General features: G+C 40.7%; 1 protein-coding gene across 4 annotated transcripts; it reads left to right on the top strand.

The window, feature by feature from the left end:
• Positions 1-1,211: 1,211 nt before the first annotated feature.
• ZNF470 (zinc finger protein 470) lies at positions 1,212-17,850 on the top strand. Of its 4 annotated transcripts, none has more exons than XM_074385868.1 (6): positions 1,212-1,926; positions 2,639-2,677; positions 4,190-4,281; positions 8,321-8,447; positions 8,565-8,660; positions 10,604-17,850. In XM_074385868.1, the coding sequence occupies exons 3-6, from the start codon at positions 4,222-4,224 to the stop codon at positions 12,472-12,474; spliced, it is 2,154 nt and encodes a 717-aa protein (XP_074241969.1). In that variant the 5' UTR covers positions 1,212-1,926; positions 2,639-2,677; positions 4,190-4,221; the 3' UTR covers positions 12,475-17,850. The 4 variants fall into 4 exon arrangements, with proteins under 4 accessions (XP_074241969.1, XP_003944075.1, XP_074241970.1 ...); XM_003944026.4 differs by having other exon boundaries at positions 2,639-2,773; XM_074385869.1 differs by lacking the exon at positions 4,190-4,281 and having other exon boundaries at positions 2,639-2,773.
• The last annotated feature ends 2,074 nt before the right edge of the window (positions 17,851-19,924 follow it).

The following is a 19,924-nucleotide window of genomic DNA, read 5'->3' as shown; positions in this document are numbered from 1 at the left end:
ATCATTTTTATCCAATTCAAATAACCACAAAATGTTACAAGCTCTAAGATGACATTTGCTGTTTCATAGAGAAAGTATCTTCACAGCTAGACTTAGTTTTCTCATGATGTCTGAGGTAAACTGGATCCAGGAGAGTCCAGACCAGATGTGACTGTGTGGCCTTGAGTGATTGTGACTGGGAGGGTGAGTTAATTTCTGGTGAGCCAGTATCTGTGATGCTGTGTCTTGGTCAGCTGGGGCTGCTATAACAAAATATCCTAGACTGAATGACTTGACTAAGAAACTTTATTTTTCACAGCTCTGGAGGCTGGGAAGTCAAAGTGTTGGCACATTCAGCTCTTGGTGAGGGCTCTCTTCCCTTGCAAATAAATGGCTTACATCCTGCTGTGTCCTCACGTGGCCTTTTCTTGGTGGTTGTGTAAACATGGAGACCCCTCCTTCCTCTTTTGCTACAAGTGCACTAACCCCATCATAAGAGCATCACCCTTAAGTCCTAATCTAAATCCAATTACCTCCTCAAAGCCCCAAGTCCTAATGTCATCACACTAGGGGTTAGGGTTTCACCATATTAATTTTGGGTTGACACATTCAGCCCATAACAAGTCGTGTCATGATGAGACTGGTAATGCTAAATTTCGTGATTTCTTAAAAAAGCAAAACAAACTAAGCACCTACTATGTGCTGTTTTAGTCACTGGGAATATAACTCAACAGGACTGACGCTCTGTGCCTTCTTGGAACCTTCCTTCTAACAGGGAAAGAGAAAATGGGGTGGGGGGAAGTGAGGGGCGTACTTTATATCAGAGAGCGGTAACTAGTAGGCATGAAATAAAACAGGCCCGAACGTGCACCATCAGAAAGTCACAAGTGTGCAAAGCAGGCATATCTAAATCTCTTCTCTTTTCTATCTCGTAGGCTCCTCCCGAGCCCCAAGCCCCGCCCTGTGTCATGGATACAGCGTTTCAGTGCTGTGCACCTGCGCCTGCACACCCTACGCCTGAGGCCCCGCCCACCACAGGCGGGCGCGCCTGCGAGCTGGAAGCCGGTTGTCTGCCTCCTGAGCCTGGCAGCTGCATCTGCACACGCGGAGCCTGGCGATGGCTTCCAGAAACCCGGCGCCGGGGTTCGCGTCAGTGAAGCGGCCTGTACTTCGGGGACCCAGAATCTGGGCTGAGAGGCCTCCTAACCCAACCAGGAGGTCCAAGAGAGGTCCAAGAGAGGCCCAAGAGGGGGACACAGGCCAGTGACCTCCAGGCTTGCAGAGGCTCCGCTTCTGGCAAGCCCGGCGCCCGATTTCTGAACGCTGCTTCCGTCCGGGACTACACTTCCCAGAGGCCATTGCAGTGGAGGACACGCTCACTTCCGGAGAGGACCCGAAGCCAGACGAGTGAGAGTCCCGCCCGGTGCTGAGGAGAAAGCGGGCCCGGGCGGGGCGGCGGACGAGGCTAGACGGGGGCGCGGCGGGGGTGGTGTCCTGGCTGCGGCGTGGGCGGCGGTCGTGAGCGTGCGCGTGTGGCCTGGTGGCTGTGAGTGCCCATACGTGGTGAGCGTGTGGTGAGGCGCTGAGGAGGCGCGCGGGCGCGCGGTGGTCGGGGCCCGGTGTTTGGCTGCCGTGCGTGGCCGCGAATCCGCGCCCGAGCGCTCGTTCCGCCGGCATGCTGAAGGCGGACTGTGCTGGAGTGAGGGAAGCACTTTCAGTGGGCGAGAGCAGGAAACCGTCCCGGAGGAGGCGTACCCCGCCCGCTCCCGTACCGACTGCGTAGAGCCCAGTGTGGGCAAAGCCCGAGAGCCCGAGGCGGGTGCCCGGGCGGGGCGGCTTCTGCTGGAGCCTTTGCTGTCGGCCCCATCTGGAGGGGGCGGAACCGAGGACACGGCCCCATGTCCGCAGGACAGCGAGGAGCAGACACCATGGGATCTGAGTACCCAGGTGAGAGTGACCGATGACTTGGATGTGGCTGCGAGAGTGGACATGGAGGTTTTGGGTGCTGTCCTTCGGGGTCCAGGTGCTGGAGGAGGATGTCCCTGGTTTCTAAGGCTGGGGGACCCAGGAGTCCAAAGATTTGGAGCGTCTCCTTGCATCAGGGTGGAGCTGGGTTTACGCAGGGACCTTGACTTGCCCAGAGGCACCTAACGAGACCCTCGACTTCGGTCCTTGGGATGTCACTAAGGGCCCAGCGGAGAGAACATGACCCGTTATAACGTTACCTCTGGGTACTCTGCTGCTCTTCAAGGAAGATCTCGACATTTAGATTTTTATCCGTCAGAGCCTTGTCCTGTGTATCACTGTAGGGTGGGACTTGGGAAGAAGGCGAGATTCACAGCTTCACCTAGCAATGCCGAGGCATTCCCGCCTTCCTATGGCTTAATCACCTTCTAGTCACTAACAGAATATGTCCCCACTCCTTGGGCTACTCTCCCTCCCCTCTGGCCTCCCACTCCCAAAAAAAGGTAAATGGGGAAGAAGGGCTATTTTTAGCCATATTGTTCTTTGCTTGTTTCGCTTCATGCATGCAGTAGTCATAGCTAATGTTTAATGAGTGTTTATTATGTGCCAGACACAATTCTAAGATCTTTCAGGAGTATCAACACCAAACTTTACAACATTAAGAAGTAAGAACTACCTTACCTCCTTTTTACAGGTGGAGACACTGAAGCATGGAGAGGATAAATAATCACTAGTAAGTGAAAGAACCGGGATTCAGATCCAGAACAGGCTGACTCGAGAGTCCCTCTGTTTACTTACTGTCATGTAGTCTCCTTAACTACTGCCTGAGGTAGGTTTGTTAGCCACTTTTGACAGTTGACGAAACTGACTCTGAAAGGGTTAAAAAACTGAAAAGTTTATATCCCAGAACCTCCACTGAACAGGTTTGGGGTTTTTTTTTTCTTAAACTTTATGACTCTGAGTTCTTACATAGAATGGAGATGGTAATATTATATACCTCACAATACTGTCAGAAGGATTAAATGACTTCATGCATGTAAAGCACTTGGTATAGACCCTGCCATGTAATAAGTGTTCATTTTTATCATTATTATGATAATCCTCTGAGAAGGCAGTAGAATTTAGATGAAAGAATCCAGAATTAATTCAGATACTTTGTCCTCTTCCTAATTAAGGAAACTTGGCTTAGTGGAGTCAAGGCACTTCTTCAGCACTGTAGTTTGTAACAAAGCAAAATGAGATCCTGGGCCTCATGAGGATTTTTTGGTTTAGTTGTCTGAAAGTCACATGGACTCTGCTGTGACAAAAGGAATGCCTCTCTCTGGGGAAGATGGAATTCCCAAAGGAATTTGTCTTATAGAATCTTCACAAATCCTGGCCAGTTACACAGAGGACTTACTTTCTGGTGTCTGAGCAAATAACTTTTGTGGTAGAATCAGCCAGATCTAGGTTGGTGACTGAGTTTCATTGTTTACAAACTTGGTGTGACTTGTGAAAAAAACCTGTCTTCCCAGAGCTTTCATGTGTAAAATGGTGACAGTATACTCTATTCCCTTTGAAGATTGTGGAGATTTAAAGAGAGTATTAATATATGCAGCACAGACATGGTGGCTCATGCCTGAAATCCCAGCACTGTGGGAAGCCAAGGCAGGAAGATTGCTTGAGGCCAGGAGGTTGACCAGATACCCAACTCTAAGAGGTTGCTACCTCCTGACCTAAAGCAATATAGTGAGCAATTAGGCAATATAGTGAAACCTCCATCTCGATATAAAGTAAAAAAACAAAACAAAACAAAACAAAAAACTAGCTGGGCATGGCACTTGCCTGTAGTCCTAGCTACTAAGAAGGCCTAGGATGGAGAATCACTTGAGCCCAGAGTTTGAGGATGCAGTAAGTTATGATCACATCACTGTACTCCAACCTGGGCAACAGAGTGAGGCCCTGTCTTAGAAAAAAAAATGTACACACACACACAGAACACCTGGTATTAATATATCTGTTGTTAATGAGTTGGTGGCTGATGAGGAGAGGGGATCAAGAGATACTATGCTCATCCTGAAAACCCAGAGCAGAGGGGAATCCCAGCTGTGTATTTCAAGTTTCCCAAGGAGTATCTGGACTGTTGGGTGAGGGAGTTAGAGTGGGGGTTGTGAGTGAGGACAGAAAGAGCTGAAGGGAAGAAAGCATTTTTAGACTTAGACTATTAGTGCTACTTGGATTTTCACTACTTCTTTCTCCTCCCCAGCTCTGCAATCCCAGAGTAAAGCTCTTCTCCAAATGAAGAGCCAGGAAGAGGGAGAGGTGACAGAAATTAAACTTCTTAAAGCCATGTCCCCGGTGAGTTAGTATTCCCTCTCTCCCCACTAAAATAGTCCTGCTTTTCAGGATTTGGTAATACTTGTTTTCTTCTGAAAATTTTCTGCTTAAGAGTTCCACCCTGAGGCCTGTTTCCCGTTTCTTTCCTTTCTGATCTGTGATGGGATTGTGAGTAAGGGTTAGACTCACACAGCCCAGTGCCCTCTCAGAGGTTTCTTCTCTTCTTTTTACTCAGTTTATTTTTCATTCGAGAAATGACCAGTCTGAGTCCTTCCTTTGTGCTCAATCTTTTCATAGGCATCTGACAAGGCAGATGCACAACGTTTGGAGGAAATTTCCATGCCTAATTCCTAAGTCTCAGTCCTGATTCTCAGAGAGGTTATAATCTGTTGGAGAAATGAAAAGGCAACAAACGCTTATGCAGTGTGATAAGTGCTGCAAGCAGAGAGTAGACTCACAGTGGAATAGTTGGGAAAGGTCATAATGTCTTGGGTGAATTAGAAAAAAAGATGCCCCTTCCTCTGGACTGGTGAAGCTCTGTGACAGACCATACAGTATGGCAAGAGGAAGTCTACTGTATTTTAGCTCCTTCCTGCCTTCTTCGTGAGGTATCCTTGAGCAGGATATAGCCTGCACTATCATGCTCACTCCTGAGGACAGGAAGGGTTGGGGAGACTTCACAGAGGTAATGATTCCTAAGTTATGGCTTGAATGAAATGGAGGAAGTGCAGGCACAGGTAGGATTGCTGGCATTCTGACTAGAGTATGCAAAGGTTTGTCCTCCCCATTTGACCATGGAGCCATGAGCATTGTAAATGCCAAGGAATGTTTTACCTCCTTTTTTCTTTCTAGGATGAATACCATAATCTGTTTAATCAGCCCCTTGTTGTTCCATAGGTAAATTGTTGCCAATTATCTGCCATTAATAGAGTATTGCAGTAATCATCCTTGTAGTTGAATTTTTGCCCTCATCTCTGATGAATTTCTTTAACTAAATTCCTAGTTTTTCATTCCTTGTGGTTAGAGTTTCTCAAACTGACCCTAGTCTAGAACATTTTTAGTTTTATTATTTTTTTGGCCAACAACAGGAGCTTCAGAGCTACAGTTCATGTTCTGATTAAGATAAACTGCTAAACTAGTTTCACCAGCAAATTGCTTATTATCAGAAAGTATTTAACTTGATTTACAAACTTAGAAAATTAAATTTTTTAAAATGGAGTAGTTAAGTGTTTTTTTTGAGATGGAGTCTCACTCTGTCACCCAGGCCAGAGTGCAGTAGCACAGTCTTAGCTTACTGCAACCTCCACCTCCCAGGTTGAAATGATTTTCCTGCCTCAGCCTCCTGAGTAGCTGGGATTGCAGGCATGTGCCACCATGCCTGGCTAATTAAAAAAAAAATTTTAGTAGAGACCAAGTTTTACCATGTTGGCCAGGCTAGTCTCAAAACTCCTGACTTCAAGTGATCTGCCTGCCTCGGCCTCCCAAAGTTCTGGTATTACAGGTGTGAACCACTGTGCCTGGCCATTTTTTTTTTTTTATAATAGGCATAACAGCTTGTGGCCAGAGCATGACACCTTTTCTTAGGTATAATGCCAAAAACATACACTACCAAGGTAACTTGTTTCTTAGAGCATTTAGACATTTTAAACAAAAGCATTCATTATCAGTTGCCAGAGAAAAATATTTTAAGAGTGGCAGAATATGTCATGAACGTTAAGATGGACTATGCACACTCTACTCTTTTTCCCACTGAAAGTTGCTATAAAACCAGGACAGCAAGCCTGGAACAGCTATCTGAGGTCTCTGTAAAGTAAATAGTAGCAGAAAGGCCAGACACAGTGATTCACACCTGTAACCCCAGAACTTTGGGAGGCTGAGGTAGGTAGATCACTTGAGGCCAGGAGTTCAAGACCAGCCAGCCTAGCCAACGTGGTGAAACCCTGTCCCTACCAAAAAAATTTTAAAAAATTATAAAAATTAGCCAGGTGTGGTGATGCACACCTGTAATTCCAGCTATCTGGGAGGCTAAGGCATGAGAATCGCTTGACCTGGGAGGTGGAGGTTACCATAAGCGAAGATCATACCACTGCACTCCAGCCTGGGCAACAGAACAAGACTCTATCTCAAAAAAAAAGGAAAGAAGAAAAAAGTGGTAGCAGGCACATTGGAGAAAAAGCACCAGATTTCAGGTACCATCAGACCATGGTGTATTTACCTTCAAGAGACTTAAAACCTGGAAGTGGATAATGGTGTGGACAGAAAGAACTGCAAGAGATGCCTTCTACTTGATAATCAAAGTGCTGAAAGCTAAAGACAAAGAAAAAAAATCTCAAAAACCAACCATTGAAAAATGATGCATAACATATAAAACAACAGTGATTTGAATGACTGTGGATTTCTTAGCAGAAATCATGGAGCCAGAAGAGAGATGAACATTTTTACAAGTGCTTAAAGAAAGTAACCATCAACCTAGAATACTATGTCCAGGGAAAATAGCCCTAAGGAATGCAGATGAAATAAAGTTATTTGTAGGAAGGAAAACTAAGAACATTCATTGCCAGAATTCTATACGAATCACTAAAGGGAGTTCTTCAGATAGATATTATACCAGAAGGGGACTTGGAGCATTTGGGTGAAGGAAGTGCAATAGAAATGGGAAATATTGTATGTAAATACAATAGACTGTTCTCTTTTGTAAAAATATCTGCAGTGGTTAAAAACAAAGCTAATAGCTTAAATAGAATGGTATTTTAATGTAGGTGATCTAGATTCAGAGACCATGTCTTAACTATTTAGTATACTACAGTTAGATAAAATAAGATGTAAGAACTATTATTGAAGTATTAAATGTTTCACCTATTCTTCTTGGCCTCTTCTTCCTTCTCTTTCTTTTTCCCCTTCTGTCCATCCTTATCACAGGCAACAATTCATTAGCAGTTATATTGTGCCAGGCATTTTATACCTGTTTCTTTTTAATTTCCACAGTGCTGCTATGAAGCAAGTACTATATTTCCATTTTTCAGGTGGGAAAACTGAGGCACAGGGAAGTTAAACTTGGCCAACCTCACCCAGCTAGTTAGTACTAGAGATCAAATTCATTGGAGTAATCTGACCTTTTTTTCTGATTTATTCATGACTTGTATTTATTTTAAACTCTGATGTTGATATAAGTGAAGTCATGAAATAAATTGAAAATCTGCCAGTAACAGTCCAGTGGATCACCTTGTGGGTTGGTTAGGAAATGGAGCTTATGTAACAACATACATGTTGCTTGATATGTGCTCATGTCCTGTGATTTCTCCTGATAACTTCTCATTAGACTATCAAAAACCAACTTTTGGCCTTGGTGGCTCAGGCCTTTAATCCCAGCTCTTTGATAGGCTGAGGTTGGAGGATTATGAGAGGCCAGGAGTTTGAGATCAGTCTGGGCAAATAGTGAGGTCCCCATCTCTGCTAGCTAAATAAATAAGTAAACAAACAAACAACTTTTCAAATGCGTTCTTCTCTCCTAATACAAATATATTTTTGTATCAGAAGGAAAAACTATAGCTAGGCGTTTTTTTTCTTTCATTTTTAAGGCATCCCTCTTACATCTCAAGAACACTAAGATTTCTTAGCAAATATTATGGAGATTGAAATTATGTTCATCAGGTCAGTGTTCTTCCTTGCAGGTTTTTTCCACAGTTCCAGAGCTCTTTAGTTTTTCCATACAGAGTAGTGATTTAGCTCCCAACATAAATAGCATTGCATTAGCACTTGATTATATGCTGTTTTGAATGTAGTCAGCATTTTCTCATTAGTAATGTATTCTTACCACCATAGAATTGCAAATGTTTGAAGAGCAAGGAATATCTCATTTTTTCTTTTTCCTAATCTGTACGATACAACTAGGCAGAAAAGTTGTTCACTAACTTACCTGACCTGGATCATTTAGACCCTTAGTTCAGTTACTTATTCACAGTGTTTTTAATCCCAAAGTGAGGACAGCTTAACCTTTTACCCTAGAGCCACATTGGAATGTGAACACTGAGTGAGCAAGATTATATTTGTGTCATTTTAGGGTTCAGTGACTTTCACAGATGTGGCCATAGACTTTTCCCAAGATGAATGGGAGTGGCTGAATCTTGCTCAGAGAAGTTTGTACAAAAAAGTGATGTTAGAAAACTACAGGAACCTAGTTTCAGTGGGTAAGAGTATCTTCCTCCTTCTACCTCTTCATTACTTAGTAGTCTTTTATGCTGTTACCAGAATTTCCCACAGTCTTCCACAGCATAGGCAATTTTTATATCTTTTTTTACATGCAGGTCTTTGCATTGCTAAACCAGATGTGATCTCCTTACTGGAGCAAGAGAAAGACCCTTGGGTGATAAAAGGAGAGATGACCAGAGGCCTGTGCTCAGGTAAGTGCAGGATACCCAGAGATAAACTGTTCTCAACATGTTCTTCTCTCTGAAAAGTGTTGGAAGACACCTCTCAAACTCCCTCTGAAATTGAAACTTATTCTTCTAACACCAATTTTTGAATGGTTATTCTCTTCCCTACTGGTGTAACATACCTGCTTTACCTTTACTGATTTCTTATGCATACCAGGGTCGAAGTTCTTGCTTTACCGATGTTTACCTAATTCTGCTCAAGCACCATAGTGTTGTCGTCATCCCTGATTTCAAACATTTCTGAATGCTTTAGACAAATGGATGTTTAGTTTTTTTGAACTGTTTTTAAATATTTCCCTTTCTTTAAAAGGTGAGTAGATTGAGTTAACATGTATTACAGCTGTGTTCTTTCTGCCTTTTTCTCTTTTGTATTTCTTTTGTTATTTATTCTTGTTTTGTTGTTTATTGGGTCTGTTTTTCTCACTGTCTTCTTTACACCACCCCATGCTTTGAATTAGAAAAGCTTTTAGTTCTACAAGTTGTTACCTTTATGTATTTATATATTTTTAAATCTTCTAGAATATTTCTGCTTGAAATTCCAAACGTTATCTTCTGATACCCTTATGAAAGAAGAAGAAATTAGCTTATGAATATTACTTATTTTCCCTGTGTTCATCATTTCCCCTCTTACATTGTACTCACTGGGATTTTTGGCCCAGGGCGTATTATTCAGTTTTTTAAAAAAAATTTTCTGGCCTTGCTTTGTAGCTGTTTCGCTGATTTAGAAAACTAGATAAGAGATGGAGATGACAGAAATATATTGCAAAGAAAAGAACCTCAAACGAGATGGTCCTGGTTTAGTCTGTGGCCTGAAGCATAGACTTTTCCTACTTTTGGTTCTTCTTCATTTAATTTAATTTAATTTTTGAAATTAGAGACAGGATCTTGCAATGTTACCCAGGCTGGAGTTAAACTTTTGGGCTCAAGCAATACTCCCACCTCAGCTTCTTGAGTAGCTAGGACTACAGGATTGCACACCACACCTGGCCCTACTTTCAGTTCTTATAGTTTCAAGAAGAGGATTGAGGGTCACTTGTGGTCCTAACTATGTACATTAATAAATAAGAAATAATTAAAATCAGTAAGCATCCAATTCACAATATTAGAACAAAATGAATTTAAGGAAAATCTGGATAAGTTATATGTTGTGATTTATACTTCTAGAAATAAAAGTAGGAATAAATGAATTAGAAACAGTAGCTCTAGTGAAAATAAATCAAGTATTGTACATACTTCATTAGAAAACCAATACAATATATAAACTGTAAGGACAAATGAGAGAAAACACAAAAACAAAATAATTATAAATAAGCACATGTATAAGAATTTAAAAGAATCGTATGAATCTCTTTTCCTCAACTCTCTGTAAATAATTTGAAAAAATAGATTACATTCTAGGAGAGTATAAAAATGTAGGTTACTGTAACTAATACCAAGAGGAGCTATAAAATTTAAACAAGTAGTTACCATCAAAGAAATGTTGAATGTTGTATAGAAACTGCCTCCCCCAAGAAAAGAAGCTACATTCACAAATAGTTGTTTAAGGAAAAAAATTCACCAATGTTGTTTAAATTGTTCTGAGATAGAGAATAGAAGGAGAGCTTAAAATATATTTATCAATATAGCATATCCTATGATACCAATATCTACCATAATAGCACCAAAAAGGGAAATTAGACTCAAACCTCAAATACCAATATTGGTTCAAAATCTTAAAATAGTATACCATGACCAGTGAGGATTTATTATAGCAGTACAAGGATGGTTGTATCACTAAATCTTATATAAGAACTATAAAACATGTACCTCTGCTTGTGGGTTTCAATAACTATGTGATCCGCATTCTCATTTTTGAAGTTTCCATTTTAGCATTTAATAAAGGAGACATTTGCTTTCTAAATATCTTTCAGACTTGGAGTATGTGTGGGTGACCAAGTCATTATCTCCAAATCAGGATATTTATGAAGAAAAATTACCCCCCACAATAATAATGGAAGGATTTACAAGTTATAACCTTGAATGCTCAACATTAGGGAAAAGCTGGAAATGTGAAGACCTGTTTGAGAGGGAGCTTGTAAATCAGAAGACACATTTTAGACAAGAGACCATTACTCATACAGATACTCTTATGGAAAAAAGAGACCACTTCAACAAATCTGGGATAGATTTTCACCTGAATACATTATCTTATATAAAACAGGTGTTTCCCATGGAAAAGAAAACATTTCATTTTCATACAGATAAGAAAAGTCTAAAAATACATTCATTTGTGAAAAAACACAAGCAAGACTGTGGAGAAAAGAAACTTTTAAAATGTAATGACTGTGAGAAAATGTTCAGCAAAATCTCAACCCTTACTCTTCACCAAAGAATTCATACTGGAGAGAAACCCTATGGATGTATTGAATGTGGAAAGGCCTTTAGCCAGAGTGCCCACCTTGCTCAACATCAGAGAATACACACAGGAGAAAAACCATTTGAATGTACTGAATGTGGGAAAGCCTTCAGCCAGAATGCTCATCTTGTTCAACACCAGAGAGTTCATACTGGAGAGAAACCTTATCAGTGTAAGCAGTGTAATAAAGCATTCAGCCAGCTTGCACACCTTGCTCAACATCAGAGGGTTCACACTGGAGAAAAACCCTATGAATGTATTGAATGTGGGAAGGCTTTTAGTGATTGTTCATCCCTAGCTCATCATCGAAGGATTCACACTGGGAAAAGACCCTATGAATGTATTGACTGTGGGAAAGCTTTCAGGCAAAATGCTTCTCTTATACGTCATCGGCGATATTATCATACTGGAGAGAAACCCTTTGACTGCATTGATTGTGGAAAGGCTTTCACTGATCACATAGGGCTTATTCAGCATAAGAGAATTCATACCGGAGAGAGACCTTATAAATGTAATGTGTGTGGGAAGGCTTTTAGCCATGGCTCATCTCTGACAGTACATCAGAGAATTCATACAGGAGAGAAACCTTATGAATGCAGTATCTGTGAGAAAGCCTTCAGCCATCGTGGGTCTCTTACTCTTCATCAAAGAGTTCATACTGGAGAGAAACCCTATGAATGTAAGGAATGTGGGAAAGCGTTCCGGCAGAGCACGCATCTTGCTCATCATCAGAGAATTCATACTGGAGAGAAACCTTATGAATGTAAGGAATGCAGCAAAACCTTCAGCCAGAATGCACACCTTGTACAACATCAGAAAATACACACTGGGGAGAAACCTTATGAATGTAAGGAATGTGGTAAGGCCTTCAGTCAGATTGCACACCTTGTTCAGCACCAGAGAGTTCATAGTGGTGAGAAGCCTTATGAATGTATCGAATGTGGGAAGGCCTTTAGTGATGGCTCATATCTTGTTCAGCATCAGAGACTCCACACTGGCAAAAGACCATATGAATGTCTTGAATGTGGGAAGGCATTCAGACAGAGGGCATCCCTGATTTGTCATCAGAGATGTCATACTGGTGAGAAACCTTATGAATGTAATGTTTGTGGGAAAGCCTTTAGCCATCGTAAATCCCTTACTCTACATCAGAGAATTCATACAGGAGAGAAACCTTATGAGTGTAAAGAATGTAGCAAAGCCTTCAGCCAGGTAGCCCATCTTACGCTACATAAGAGAATTCATACTGGAGAAAGGCCCTATGAGTGTAAAGAATGTGGAAAAGCCTTCAGGCAGAGTGTACACCTTGCACATCATCAGCGAATTCATACTGGGGAGTTATCAGTTATTCTCTCCTCTGCCCTCCCATACCACCAAGTCCTATAGATTCAATCTTGTAAATGCCTCTAGAATCCATCTGCTTTTTTTCCAGCACATGTCGCATCATCATAGTCCAAGATGCAACCATCTCATCTGGATTTCTGCAATAGTGTAACTCTTGCCCCTTTTGCTCCTATCAAGTACATGTTTAACATTGTAGGCAGCCTAATCTTTGAAAAATAAAAATACATATTTATGTTACCTTCTCATTTAAAACATTTGATTTGAAAAATATATTAACTAATCCATTTTAAGGATTTAGCGCACACTATTTGGTATATAGCTAGTGCTAAATAATTGCTAGTCATAAGGTAAAGGTTTCCTTATAAACTATCATATTAAGCCACAAGCATACCAAACCAGTAAGTCAAGACTAAGATTTTAGAGCAGACAGAAGAATATACTTTCCTGGTAGAGAGAAGGAAATGAACAAACTCAGAATTTAAAGATGTATGGTACACAAGGTAACATGGTAGCTCATCACTCCCTCTGTGACATTGTTGATGAGGAACTCTCACTTGACCTGACACTGAGAAGAGAGAATCAGCCAATTAGAAAAAAAGCTTTTAGCTGGGCGTGGTGGCTCATGCCTGTAGTCCCAGCACTTTGGGAGGCCAAGGCAGGCAGATAGCTTGAGCTCAGGGGTTTGAGATCAGCCTGAGTGACATGGTGAAATCTTATCTCTACAAAAAAAAACACAAAAATTAGCCAGGCATAATGGTGCACACCTGTAGTCCTAGCTACTCAGGAGGCTGAGACAGGAGGATCATTGGAGCCAGGAGGCAGAGGCTGCAGTGAGTCATGATCACACAACTGCAATTCCAGCCTGGGCAGCAGAGCCAGGCTGGAAGAAAAATTTAAAAAGAACAAAAGCATTTGGTAGAATGCAGAAATGTAGAACTAACCACTAACCCAGGGAGGAGTAGTAAAAATAACAAGCCAAAGAACGTGAATAGATTAATAGCTATGAAACAAACTGAAAAGGGTAGTTCAATACTTTCACTTTTGTAAAAGTACCACAGGCAATTTCTGTGGTGTTTAAATAGTCCTAGCATAAAACAAAATGCAAACTTTCCATCTTCATCCTTGAGATTGACAAGACATGCCAAAACATAAAAATATGTACACTGCAATTAGCTTCTGAATGTAGATGTTACAACTTAAACTTATTTTCAAAACATTAAAAAATAGGAAGGCTAGACATGTCTCTGTATAGAAAGTCTGATAAAGATATTTCTAAGTTAAATTTGTAAATTCATGGATATTCAAATAAAAATAACATTCCAATAAAAATCTCCAATATATTTTTTAGTTGAGAAGCTAATTTGGATCATCTGTAGAATTTTGATTTTAGCAAGGAATGTAGTTTACACTGGGAATGTAGTACTAATACTAATTGAACATTTGCTAATGTGTCACACTGTTTTAGGTGCTGGGGGATACAACAAGGTACAAAATGGACAAAAATGTGTGCTCTTACAGATCTAGTAGAAAAGAAAAAATTAAATACATGCCTTGTGATAAATATATAGTATGTCCCATAAAGACAAAGGGTCTAAAAAAGAAGCTAGGGAGTGCTGGATCAGGCACCTTACTATCCCCAGAATATGTGGGTTAGAGACAGAGGATGAGGGAGGAACTAGAGGTAACTGTGAGACACAAAAGGCATAATGAAAACAGTCATGATAATCTCAAGACAGATATTATGATGCTTTGAGTGTTGGAGGAAGGGAGGATTGATGGTTTAGCAGAGATTGTGGCAGTTACGTTCACTCATATAAATGTTGATTTAGAGGCTGTTGGAAGGTGATCACCCTGTGACACTGTGTATACAGCGTCCTGGACATCTGCAGCAGTGGTGGGCCCCACATCACCGGAAGCAGTGTGAAATAACAGCAGAAGTAGGAAGAAAGGCAAAGCACTATAACCATTACTACACAGTAGAGTGGCCCCCACACTCCCCCAAATGTACAACATCATAATGGCCCCTATAACCTCCCTTTGCCCAAAAGTCTCCCCCCACATTACTACACATCGTGTTTCCACTATTATAAGACCCTGTCTTATATTAATTTTACCCCCAAAAGACGGGGGCCGTCTTATTTTTAGGAGGTGTCTTATAATAGGGGAAACATGCAGCAGTGGGCTTCCCACAGAAGAGGCCCACCACTGCTGCAGATGTCCAGGACGCTGTATACACAGTGTCACAGGGTGATCACCGCCATCCCTGTATACAGCACTAGAGGCAGTGCTGCGCCTGTGACACTGTATACCGCTGTCTGGGATAGTGGAGGCAGCAGCGCTGGCTGTGAAGGGTATCACACCTTGCATAGTCCGGCCCTCCAACGGTCTGAGGGACAGTGAACTGGCCCCCTGTGTAAAAAGTTTGGGGACCCCTGCCCTATCCTCTCTGTATCCATCAGCAGAAGTGAAGAGGGAGCCCCAAAGCTCCACTTAAAGTGTACAACTTACAGCTTTTAGTTCATTCACAGAGTTGTGCAACCATCACCACGGTCAATTTTAGAACATTTTCATCACCTCGAAGAGGAATTCTGTGTTCTTTTGTAGTAATGTTTATCCCTGGAAGAGTACTTTTTTTTTTTAAACTGAAGCACCCAGACCTCTTGGGTTCCCTCTTAACTGCTTCCCGTGGCAGTATACAGGGCCGTGTGAGGAAAGCTCTTATCCAGAGTACATGAATGCTAGAAAATGGAACTTGGGGCTCCCTCTTCACTTCTGCTGATAGAACCATAGTGGTTAGGGGATGGGTAGTCTCATGAGAGAATGTGGAACTTTCAGACTCCCCTTATATAAAATGAAAAGTATTTTTCATTGTAGTGGGGAAAAGGTGGTTTGATCAGATGTCATTGGGAAACTTAGCTCACTGCAAAAACAAATCTGTACAGATCTGTACCTTTCACACTAACAAAGGCCTAAGAGATTAAAGGTCTAAATGTAAAATTAACGTACATGAAAAACAGAATAATATTTCTGTACCCTTGGTTTCAAATAGACTTGAGGCATTAATGCATAACCCCAAAGCTGACATTCGACTTTTATATTGTGGAAAACATCACAGTCAGTAGATGAATGCGAGACTGACACAAAATGTTTGCAACAAATATAACAAAGAACCCTAATTCATTATATTCAAAGTACTATTACAAACCAATAACACTCTGCCACTTAGAAAAATGGACAAAACTAATGGCCCATTCACAAAAGATGAAATAAAAGCAGTTAATGAAAATTATCCAATATCACTAGAAATCAAGGAAATGCAAATTAAAGTGATTATCTACTTTTTCCCCAAAAGACTAATCAATGGATAACATCCAGTATTGGTGAATATGTGTAAACAAGGCAATTTCATTGTTGATTCTATGTCTATTGTTTTATGTATATACCCTTTGAATTAATATTCCTTGGAAACCAACATATACAAAGATAGATAAATGTATTAGTGGCAAAAAAAATTAATGGTAAACTATTAAACAACCTAAGTTCCAATCAGGATAATGAATAAATTAATTATGGTATATATCCATTCAATTGGAATTATGCAGCTGTTGAAAAAAATATAAATGTGTATAGTCAGAGAAAGATAGCTGTGTATACTAAATGAAAAATTGCAGACCTGTATTGTAGTATAGACTCATAGTATCAAAAATAAAAATAAAAATATATATTATAGTAGGCATCTGTTTTTGTCTGCCCAGCTTCACTTGCCTCTTCCTCTTGGCTGCACCATCTCATCCTTTCTTTTGAGTAACTGGCAATACCCTACCATATGGTTCTGATGGATGTGGCCAGTAAAATCGTCTCTGAATTTCAAAAGGCATTTGGGTCTGTGTCATCCAATGACAACTCTCTAAAAATGGATACAGTTATTCTTTTGGAATCACTCAGTTTCTGTACTTTCTAAGACTGTAATTCCTCAGACTACCCATTATCTTTCCAGCACTTGATTTTTGCCTCCAGTTGGTCAGTTGCTTGCAATTAAAGAAATAATCATACAGAATTTGGTGTGAAGATTGGGTAATAGGCATTAGAATCTTTGGAAAATTAGGTATTGGGAGTTGCTTTTTGGATGAGATGGGGCAAATAAGACTTATTTTCTAACCTGTAAAGCAACTCATGGTGTACAATGAGCAAACGCCTGGTTATTATTAATTGTAGTCACCTGGGATGAATAGAGGTCTAGGATTCTGGATAATGACAATTTAAAGAGGATGGAGAATGCTGACTCCAAAAGGTATATCTAATACTGGTATCTAACTGCTTTTAATAATTTAAAGTTTAGCTGTTGAACTTTTAGCATTAAAGCAAAAAATTCAACTAAGGGATTTCATGTGTTATTGTTGAAAAATGTCTTACACTGTTTGAAGTCATAGGGATTAAGATGGCTCAAAATTCAGAGACTATTTAGAGACTATTTTGATGCATTGCTAAAGTGGAATGCTGGTTAAATTTCATACTTTATTCACAATAGTCACTGTGAATTGAACTGTGAATTCACTTCTGAATTGTGTTCCCACCACCACCATCACCAAATTTACTTGTCGAAGTCCTAAACCCCAAAGTGACTGTATTTGGACATAAGGCCTTTAAGAAACTAAGGTTAAGTTAAGCCTAATCCCACAGGACTAGTGTCGTTGTAAGAGGAAGAGACACCAGACCTCTGTCTCTCTCCACATGTGCACAGAGGAAATGCCATGTAAGGACACAATAAGAATGCTGCCATCTGCAAGCCAAGAGGAGAGATCTCACCAGGAACCAGCCCTGCCAGCACCTTGATCTTGGACTTTTAGTCTCCAGAACTGTGAGAAAATAAATGTCCGTTGTTTAAGCCACCCAGTCTATGAAAAGATGCTCAATGTCATTAGTCATTAGGGAAATGCATATCAAAACCACAATGAATTGCCCCCTGGAAGGGCCAGAGGGCAAGGAATGCTGGGTGACAGAGCAAGACGTTTCCTCAAAAACAAACAATCGGGCCGGGCGCGGTGGCTCAAGCCTGTAATCCCAGCACTTTGGGAGGCCAAGGCGGGTGGATCACGAGGTCAAGAGATCGAGACCATCCTGGTCAACATGGTGAAACCCCGTCTCTACTAAAAATACAAAAAATTAGCTGGGCATGGTGGCGCGTGCCTGTAATCCCAGCTACTCAGGAGGCTGAGGCAGGAGAATTGCCTGAACCCAGGAGGTGGAGGTTGTGGTGAGCAGAGATCGCGCCATTGCACTCCAGCCTGGGTAACAAGAGCGAAACTCCGTCTCAAAAAAAAAAAAAAAAAAAAAAAAAAAAAAAAAAAATCCTGTAACGTGTGCACACATATTTATTCCATCTTAATTTTGTTCTAATAAAACACCTTGCATATAGGAACTAGCCATGTATTCCTTTGTTCCCACTGAAAGATTTGTTTTCTTTATTAAAAAGAAGCACACACACATTGATCTACACCAGGCGTCCCCAAACTTTTTACACAGGTGCCAGTTCACTGTCCCTCAGACCGTTGGAGGGTCGCCACATACTGTGCTCCTCTCACTGACCACCAATGAAAGAGGTGCCCCTTCCTGAAGTGCGGCGGGGGGCCGGATGCAGTCCACGGGCCGTAGTTTGGGGACGCCTGGCCTAAAGAGTAGAGATGGAGCAATGGAACAGAATAGAGACCCCAGAAATAGATGTACATCAATGTAGTCAGCTGATCTTTGTCAAAGAAGCAAAGGCAACTTAATGGAGAAAGAAGAGTCTTTTCAAAAAACAGTGCTGGAACAATGGGATATCTGAATGCAAAAAACAGACACAGACATTTTTCACAAAATTAACTTAAAATGGATCATAGACTTAAATGTAAAAATGTAAAATTATAAAACTCCTAGAAAGTAACAGGAGAAAATCTAGGTGACCTTCATTTTAGCAATGAGTTTTTAAATGCAAGATTGAAAAGCACAATCCAGAATAATAAAAATAAAAGCACAATCCATAAAAGAAAAAACTTATAAGCTGTTCATTAAAATTAAAAACTGCTTTGTGGGCTGAGCCTGGTGGCTCATGCCTGTAATCACAGAACTTTGGAAAACCAAGGTGAGTGGATCATCTGAGGCCAGGAGATTGAGACCAACCTGGCCAACATGGTGAAACCCTGTCTCTACTAAAAATATAAAAAATTAACTGGGTGTGGTGGTAGGCACCTGTAATCCCAGCTACTCAGAGGCTGAGGGAAAAGAATGCCTAAACCCAGGAAACGGAGGTTGCAGTGAGCTGAGATCATACCACTGTCTCAAAAAGCAAACAAAAAACTGCTGTGAAAAATCCTGTTACACTTAAAAGACAAACCACCACTGGGGGGAAGTATTTTCAAAATACATAGCTGCTAAAGGACTTACATACAAAATATACAAAGAACTCATAAAACTCAACAATAAGAAAACAACTCACTTGAAAAATGGGCAAAAGATCTAACAAAAACCAGAAAAGAGGATATACAGATGGTAAATAAGCACAGGAAAAGATGCTTACCATCATATTATCGTCATTTGTCATTAGGGAATTGCAAATTAAAACAATCACAAGATATGACTACACACCTATTAGAATGACTAAAATCCAAAAAGAACTTTCAATACCAAATGGTGGCGAGGTTGTGGACAGCAGTTCTCATTCATTGCTGGGGGGAATGCAGTTTGGAAAACAGTTTGGTGATTTCTTACAAAGCTAAATATACTCTTGCCATATGATCTAGCAGTCACACTCCTGGGTATCTGGCAAGGATTTGGAAAAACTGGGTATCTCATAAATTGCTGTTAGGAATGTAAAATGGTATAGCCACTCTGAAAAACAGTTTAACAATTTCTTAAGAAAAAGCTAAACATACTATATGACCTAGTAATTACATCCCTGAGCATTTATTCTAGAGAAATGAAGAGTTACAGTCACACAAAATCCTGTAAGAAAACAACAGTGGGAAGAAGCAACCTACTGAGTGGGAGATGGACAGATTAAAACACACACACACACACACACACACACACACACACACAGAGGCATATTTTTAAGCCCTAGAAAAGAAGGAAATCCTGTCACATGCTACAACATGGATAAGCCTTGAATACATTATGCTAAGTAAAAGCCAGTCACAGAACAAATACTTTATGATTCCATTTACACGTGGAATGTAAAATAGTCAAACTCACAGAAACAGAAATTAGAATGGTGGTTTCCAGGGGCTGGGGGAGGCAAGAAGATGTTACTCAACAGGTATAAAGTTTCTGTTGTGCAAGATAATTAAGCTCTATGTATATAGCAACTTGAATATATCTCCAGAGAATTGTGCTGAATGAAGAAAAGCCAATCCCACCATTCACATGCTGTATTATTCCATTTATATTAACATTCTTGAAATGATACAATTGTATATATGGAGGACAACTAATAATAGTCAGAGTCTGGAGGAAA

The sequence above is a fragment of the Saimiri boliviensis genome, chromosome 14, assembly GCF_048565385.1.
Source record: "Saimiri boliviensis isolate mSaiBol1 chromosome 14, mSaiBol1.pri, whole genome shotgun sequence".
Lineage (NCBI taxonomy): Eukaryota > Metazoa > Chordata > Mammalia > Primates > Cebidae > Saimiri > Saimiri boliviensis.
This window is presented reverse-complemented; position numbering and strand designations above follow the sequence as displayed.

Bases quoted from the DNA above. Each gene is read 5' to 3' on its own strand.
- ZNF470 (XM_074385868.1), top strand. From the start codon at position 4,222: ATGAAGAGCCAGGAAGAGGGAGAGGTGACAGAAATTAAACTTCTTAAA. The intron at 8,448-8,564 runs GTAAGAGTATCT...TTTTACATGCAG, and splicing joins CAGGAACCTAGTTTCAGTGG to GTCTTTGCATTGCTAAACCA. The intron at 8,661-10,603 runs GTAAGTGCAGGA...AATATCTTTCAG, and splicing joins GACCAGAGGCCTGTGCTCAG to ACTTGGAGTATGTGTGGGTG.